Raw genomic sequence first — 7213 nt, 5'->3', positions numbered from 1 at the left:
CCTAAACTCCTATGGGTGTAAGATAGATATCGGTGTGCAAATCACAGTACTATTTACTCACTTTTACTTTGCTCTAAACACAGTTCATCTGTACTAGAACTGGATATGCATACGAGCTTCGGAATGGGTCAGACAAGAAAGTAAAATCAAAATTTACAAAGGGGTATAGAAGCACACAGAATATAAAGCAAGATTTTTGCTTCTTGAGTTACAATTGTTTTAAATAGCTATGTTCAAATGGTATCCAAGAAAAAAATTGAAATATTTTTTTCTGGTGGGAAACCTGAGAAATTTTGCACTAACCTTGAACAAAAGTGATGTTAACCAAGATGTCTAATTTATTTGCATATTTATTTCTCCTTATTTTAGTTAAATGATTAATTTTTCTGATTTGCAACTACTTCTCAATGTCTTTCCTCCATTTTTTAACAGTTGTATTGATGACTATACCTATTTACATGGCACTCTCTGGCACTATTTGAAGATAGTGCACAATTTCTGGAAAAAAATAGGAGTAAATGCATGGGCTGTTAGTTATGTGTATGATACTGCTAGGTGCCTCTAGATTGACTGTCTTTGATTCCTTCTTTCACAGTGAGATACCAAATACAAACTTGGCCATGACCAATATCAATTTTGGCAAAATATGCTTTGGCCAAATATGTAGTTCTCTAAAGAAATCAAACTCTAACATTTGTGATGCTAAATATATTCTAATATTAAAAATATTCTAATATTCTAAAATATGTGTCACCTATATCAGTTACTTAAAAATTAGATTTACTCCATGGAATGTATTAGCGGGTTTGTATAAGAAAAGCAACACAGTGCGTTTATCATGGTTAGCTCTATTTGTTTTTAGAAAACTGTCCTTTATCATTTTGATTCCCTTCTCCCATTTTTGTTGTTGAAATAAATCCTCTTCATGAAATAACAGTGGCAAAAATAGATGGTAATTGAGTGTGTATTCCATGTTTTTAACATAACAAAATTAACAGGTGTCAAACTTCAGGGGTTTTTTTACATTTTTTCCACTAAAAAGAAGGCAGATTCTACTTGCTATGAAAATCCAAAAGTTGAAGATCAGTTAGACCATGTTCTAATCTCTGCTTCAAATGTTGTTTTCTAGAAGGTGGCTGAATGCTCTGAGTCTAGACCTAAGAAGACAGAAGAGAATTTTACAGATACTTTTCGAGTTGTAAACTGCCTTTTGAATTTATAAACTGCTTGTTATTTTGTTATAATACCTTTTCCCTAACTGAAAAGTTGTCCCTGGATTGAAATTTCTGAATTTGCTTCCGATTTTTCCTTAATCTCCATAAAGAATTTTTAGAAGCCTGTTTGGTTTCTGGTCTCTTCACTGTGATTTCAGAGTAATCATTGGCACGTTAATAAATCAAAGTGTGTCTTGGGAACTATCAATTTGTTCTTTATTAGAAAATCTGAGGTTAGCTAGAACTCAGCTATAGAACAGAAAACAGAAAGATGAGGAAAGCTGGAGGATGTGAGGCAATGCTTAATGGGTTCAGTGTGTGTTCCTCCTCACCCTTCAGACCACTTCAAACTTCAAACGGCAGAGCCCTGCGTCCTGGTGTCTGCAAGAAAAACAAAATGAAATTCAATATTCCTCAATTTATCTTCAATAGAAATGTCTGAATTCTATAACATTTTGTTGGTGTTCTTTGCAGTTAGTTATTTCTTCCCCTCTTTCCCCGTCTACATTAGAATCCTTAGCTGAAGTCCTGATTACTCATTAAGTTATCTAACTAGGGGAAAAAAACTGTTTAAGTCTAGAGTAAATAAACATTTACTAGTAAATAAATTTATCTATTTACTATTTATGTATTATTTACTAGTAAATAAGTATATTTTTAGTAAATAAAACATTTACTAGCAAATAATCACCTAGTAAATGAATATTTACTACTGAGTCACGTCCCCAGCCCTAGCATCTTTTTTAAAAAAAAGTAGATAGGGACTTAAACTCATACATTTTGGCATAATTCGTAAGAACGGGCCTAGGCACTCTAGAGACTGAAATTCAACATAAGATGTCGATGCCAACCCATTTTAGTTTTCAAAAATGTTTTTTAAGTTATGTAACGAACCAATGTGTTTTGTGAAGAGTTCAACTGTTTCTTAATCTGTACAGTTGCAAACAACCAATGTTTTGTTCTCTTCTTCCTCCCTCCCTAACCCCACACCCAAAGGGGTGGTTGTTCTTTTTATCTTTTTCCCCCCAATCTGGAATCGTTCTCTGTCCACTCCCTACATTCACTCCCTTTACGTGTTGATCGCAGTAATGAATGCGCCCACCCCAGCACCTCGTTCCCCGCGTGCCGAGATCCCTCCCCTTCCCTCCTGGGCACTGTCCCTGCGCGCACCAGAGGCCCGGACGTGGCGCACGTGCCAAGCCCCGCCGCTGGGTGGTGGGTGCGACGAGGGCCCGGGCGGCGAGTGCGGATCGGGCTGTTCCCGGGCGGCGCGGTCGGAGCCGGGCTTGGCGCGTAGCCTGGAGGCGGGCGGGAGGCGGACTGCACCTCGGCGGGGCTGATGTGACGGCGATAGCCCGACGCGGGGACACAGGGGAGAGGAGCTTGGGCAGGCAGGCAGGAGGCAGCTGCCCCGAGCCCGCGAGGAGGCGCCCCGGGAGCGCTGCGCCGAGACCCGTGAGTTCCAGGCGGGATCCGGGACGCGGGGCTGGGGAACTGCGGGCGGCGTTCCGGGGCCGTGAGTACCAGGAGGAGCCACAGTGTGGCCCCTAGACCCCGCAAGGGTCGAGATGCCAAACGGCCGCGTTTCTCAACCCCACCTTTCCCTGGCTGGCATGCAGCTTGCAGGTTGCAGAGGCTGCTGAGACTAGCCCGAGGACCAGCGCAGCTGGCTCCAGACCTACTATGTGCCCCCAAGGAGATTGGTGGGGTGCGGGAGCCTGGGGCCGCCGAGGCGCAGGGACGGACCCCAGCCTGTCCGGAGAGGTCTGGAGAGCGCCCGGAGAGACGCAGACGGGGCGCGCACCGCCTGCCTTCGGGGTTTCCGAGAGGCGGCGAGGCTCCTAGATGCCGCGCTCCCGGGAGCGCTGAGTGGATTTCGCGCAGGATCCAGTCACTCTTCTACCGCCAGGGAACCCAGCCTTAGACCCCGCCAGGTGTCTGAGCACACCCCCCCCCCCGCCCCACCCCCCGGCCGCCTTGGGAGACCTTCTCCGTGCAGATTTTGGATTGTCTTTTACAGGATCACCCTCCAGGCTCCGGAAAGGTCGGCACGAACTGCAGGCGCCAGCCCTGGGCACCGAGCCACGCTGCTTCCCCGCCGCCAAGCGCCGCGCCTAGGAGACCAGGGTAGGGCCAGGGTCAGAGCTCCTCTGGCCCAGAGGCACCCATGTCTCTCTCATGGCTCGCAGGACTTGGCGCTGGAATGGTCTTTCTGCACTTTGTGCAGAAACTCGTCTTCCCTTACTTCTGGGACGACTTCTGTTACCTGCTGAAGGTGGTTCGCTATGGGATTCGGCTGCAAGTGTACAGCTACAAAGGGGAGCTGTTTACCGTCTTGGATAAATTCCTGAGCCACGCCAAGAAGCAACCCCAGAAACCGTTCATCATCCACGAGGGAGACATCTACACCTATCAGGACGTGGACAAAAGGAGTAGCAGAGTGGCTCACGCCTTGCTTAACCATTCCACGCTGAAGAGGGGGGACACCGTGGCCCTACTGATGAGTAATGAACCCGACTTCCTCCATGTGTGGTTCGGCTTGGCCAAGCTTGGCTGCGTGGTGGCCTTCCTCAACTCCAACGTTCGCTCCAACTCTCTGCTGCATTGCATCCGCTGCTGTGAGCCCAAGGCCGTCATTGTGGGCGCAGGTAGAGTATAGGGTGTGGTCTGCTTGTGCAGAGGGACATCTGTCTGTCCTCTCCCAACCCCCAAATCCCCACAACTTTTCATTTGAAAACTATTCTGTATATAAGGAATACTCTGGGTGTTTGATGTTGTATGGTGAGTATTCAAAACCGTTTTACAGTTCTGAGAATGGTGGTTGATATCTACCTCCAGTGCTCCTCACTATTATATTATAGATTAGTAATTATCAAAACTTTGCACACAAATATGGGTGTTGAGTTTTACTATCTTTGTCACCGTGGGGGGGGGCGCGCATAGGATTTGGGCCACACCTAGCAGTGCTTGGGGGCGACTCCAAATTCTGTGCTCAGAGATCTCTCCTGCCACGTGCCTTAACCCCTGCACAATCTCTCTCTCTGTTGATGCCTTTGGTAACTGAATGGAACACAAAGAGCTAGAAATTGCTCAGTCCTAAACTGAGTCAGATCTGACAAAAATATTCGATTGATAGGAAAGTTATTTTGACCTGATTAGAGAATGTGTATCTGCCTCTGATAGTTAACATTATCAAGACTGACAGCATTGGCAAAACACATGCTTACTCTGGAGTACATGCACAGATTTTGTTCTTCACTTGCACACCTCCACACTGCTAGCGGGCTAGGATTTGCCTGGTGAGGCAGGCTCCAACCTGTGGTCCACAGGAATGCTCTGGCAGGCTCCATGCCTCTTTCTCTCTCTTGCTTCACATCCTCTATGTGTATCATTTTTCTCTAGTAAGTTCTAGGCTACTTCATCCTCCTGCTAGAGTGTCTAAGGGTGAACATGTTGGTACTGAACTAATTAAAAAAAATACTTTTAAGTGCCTAATTAACAAAGAACATAAGAAGATGGGTTGTTTAACAAAATGGAATTAGAGATTGAAAAGTGATGCGTACTTGGCTTGACCCAAGTGGTTTGTGCACATTCATTTTACACGGAAGTTGAAAGAGGGAGAGTAGAGGAGGTGCCACAGCAAATACCTTCATGAAAACGGAAGCATTTTAGATGACTAGATAATTATTTACTAATATCTCATGTGGTGCTTTCAGGTTCACAGGCCATAATGAAAAACATAGTATGCAGGAGAATTTCTAAGATTAGAACTTTTCAGGTAACATCTATTGTATATTTAAATTACATAAGTCAATATATAAATTAAGCTTGATAATATTAAAAAAGAAAAGGTTAGTCGTTGAAGACTTTTCGCTTTGCTTCCTCCAGTTGTCCTTCCAGCTCATGTTGTGTGACCCGATAATGTAGGAAAATATTTATGCTCAAACACTGATATTCTCTTGTTTAAGCACAGGAGTGAAAGAGACAGAAAGTCTCTCTTATGTTTTTTTTTTTGGTTCATTTTTCCCTCAGTAATCCTAGCTCACAAGATTGAGATTTGGCCCCTCATTTTAGAAAGAAATGAAATCATGTGCTTTTTTTTTTCTTCTGAAAATGCCTCTCTAGACTATAGCAATGGTAGAACATGTGGATCTCAGAAGTTTGATAACATGGTGAACACTGTTTACCAGATTTGAGCTGGGATCAGAGCAATGTGATTTAGCAAGAAAAAAATATTGCTGTTCAGCAAAGGATACACTCTAACATTTCATTACACTCCCCATCTTACTGCTTCATCTGGATTCAATAGGAGCTTCTAAAGCAGGTGTGAAATTTTGCTTATGAATTGATAAAGACCGAGATTGAGAAGAACAGACTGAGAGTTCCACAGTAGCCCTGAAAAGATTTCTGTGAGCATGATGCTGAGGCCAATTGGATGGAGAAGCACCCAGTGGCGGGTCTCCTGAGGTCGCCCTCTTCTAGTGCACAGGGCTGGTTACCTCTCAAAATAGAGTGTTTTAACTTAGCTGTTGACTGAGTTGTTGCTTAATTAGGTCCAATTAATTTTGTGGCTTTATTTGTGCCAACTTTTGCTGTGCTTGCCAATAACTAATTGCATTGTTCCCTTGTTTTTGTTTTCAACACCTGCAGTCAGGTTCTGTATGTAAAAGTCACTTTGGGATGCTGGACTTCAAAACCGTTTCAGGGCAATCTTAACACTGACCAACAGTTTTTGTTAGTATTCCTCCAAAATATATGGTGCAGGTGTTTTCAAAAATGCTTGTTATGTTGAGTCTATCAAGTAAACATAATTCCCATTTAATTTTCAGAACTTTCATGTCATAAGTCTTAGATTCCCATCAATGTTTCTGAAGGAGATGCATTATTAAATCATTATATCTCCAAGGAGAGTGCCTTCAGGTGAAAGACAGGCTTAAAGGCTGAAAGAACTGAAGAGATGGTACAGAGCTTAAGGCATAATCCTTGCCTGTAGCTGATACTGGTTTGATCCCTGGAACCACAGTCTCTTGAACCCTGTGCATTCAACCACTGAACCATTGGCCTGAGAATCTCAAGTGGACTTGGGATGGGCCTGGATCTCTTGAGCACATCTTGGTAGTCCCTTCCCCTCAAAAAAAAATTAAGCAGGCCTGGGCCTTCAGCTAGACTTAGCAGTGTCTTCTCTCTGTAACTGAAGATCCTGGTTATCTTAAGTTTTACTTTATTTAGTTGTTAAGTGGTGATAATACCATCTATTCACAGTGCATTCTGAGGATTAAATGACCTAACTTTTGTAAAGTGGCTAGCTAAGTGTCTGGTATGTACTAACTAGATCCTTGGTGAATAGAAATAATTGCTTTTATTATAGAGTCATCCGAGACTTTTAATAAGGGGTCTCCTTTGGATTTTGCTGCTGTAGCCTAATTTGGCATGAGCTCTAAAAAAGACTAGTCAATAGTTTGTTTGCAGTGGACATTGCATACTTTTCTCTGGTATGATTTAATACTTTATTTTGCAGGCTGTACCAACTCCAGAAAGTCCTTCAGAAATTTCCCTGAAAATTTTCAGCACTTACATATAAGTGTTAGATGAGACTTGATCTCACCCCCACACCCAAGGGGTTAGTTGTGCCTCTAGCTTAGATGATTATTTATATATACATTTTTTTCTTAAACCAAACAGAAAGAGATTTGGATACCTTATTTAATTTTTTTAAATTTTATTTTAACCTTATAAAATTGCTCACAATAATTTATTACATCAATATTCCAACACCATGATTATACCCACCACCATTATACCTTACCCTCCACCATTATTTTGAATTTTCCCAACCATCATTCTAGCCTGCCCCAATGGCAGACCCTAAATAATTTATTTGTGTTGCTTGTTATGAATAATTCATTACAAATGATCAAAAAATGTTTCCTTGAAGAAAGTGTGTGAAGATTCTTGTATCTCATCCTGGAGCCATTGAGCCCTTATATGTGATTACTAAC

General features: G+C 42.9%; 1 protein-coding gene across 1 annotated transcript in view; it reads left to right on the top strand.

Moving 5' to 3' along the window:
• Positions 1-2459: 2459 nt before the first annotated feature.
• The window catches only part of SLC27A6 (solute carrier family 27 member 6), a 59959-nt gene continuing 55205 nt past the window's right edge, over positions 2460-7213 (top strand). The window contains exons 1-2 of the mRNA XM_004609829.2: positions 2460-2669; positions 3235-3862. Of these exons, the coding sequence (XP_004609886.2) occupies positions 3382-3862 (481 nt within the window). The 5' untranslated portion in view covers positions 2460-2669; positions 3235-3381. The remainder of the gene's footprint in view (positions 2670-3234; positions 3863-7213) is intronic.

This window comes from Sorex araneus, chromosome 6 (genome assembly GCF_027595985.1).
Source record: "Sorex araneus isolate mSorAra2 chromosome 6, mSorAra2.pri, whole genome shotgun sequence".
In the NCBI taxonomy this organism is placed as follows: Eukaryota; Metazoa; Chordata; class Mammalia; order Eulipotyphla; family Soricidae; genus Sorex; species Sorex araneus.
Note: the sequence above shows the minus strand (reverse complement) of the source record. Positions and strands in the feature narration are given on the sequence as shown.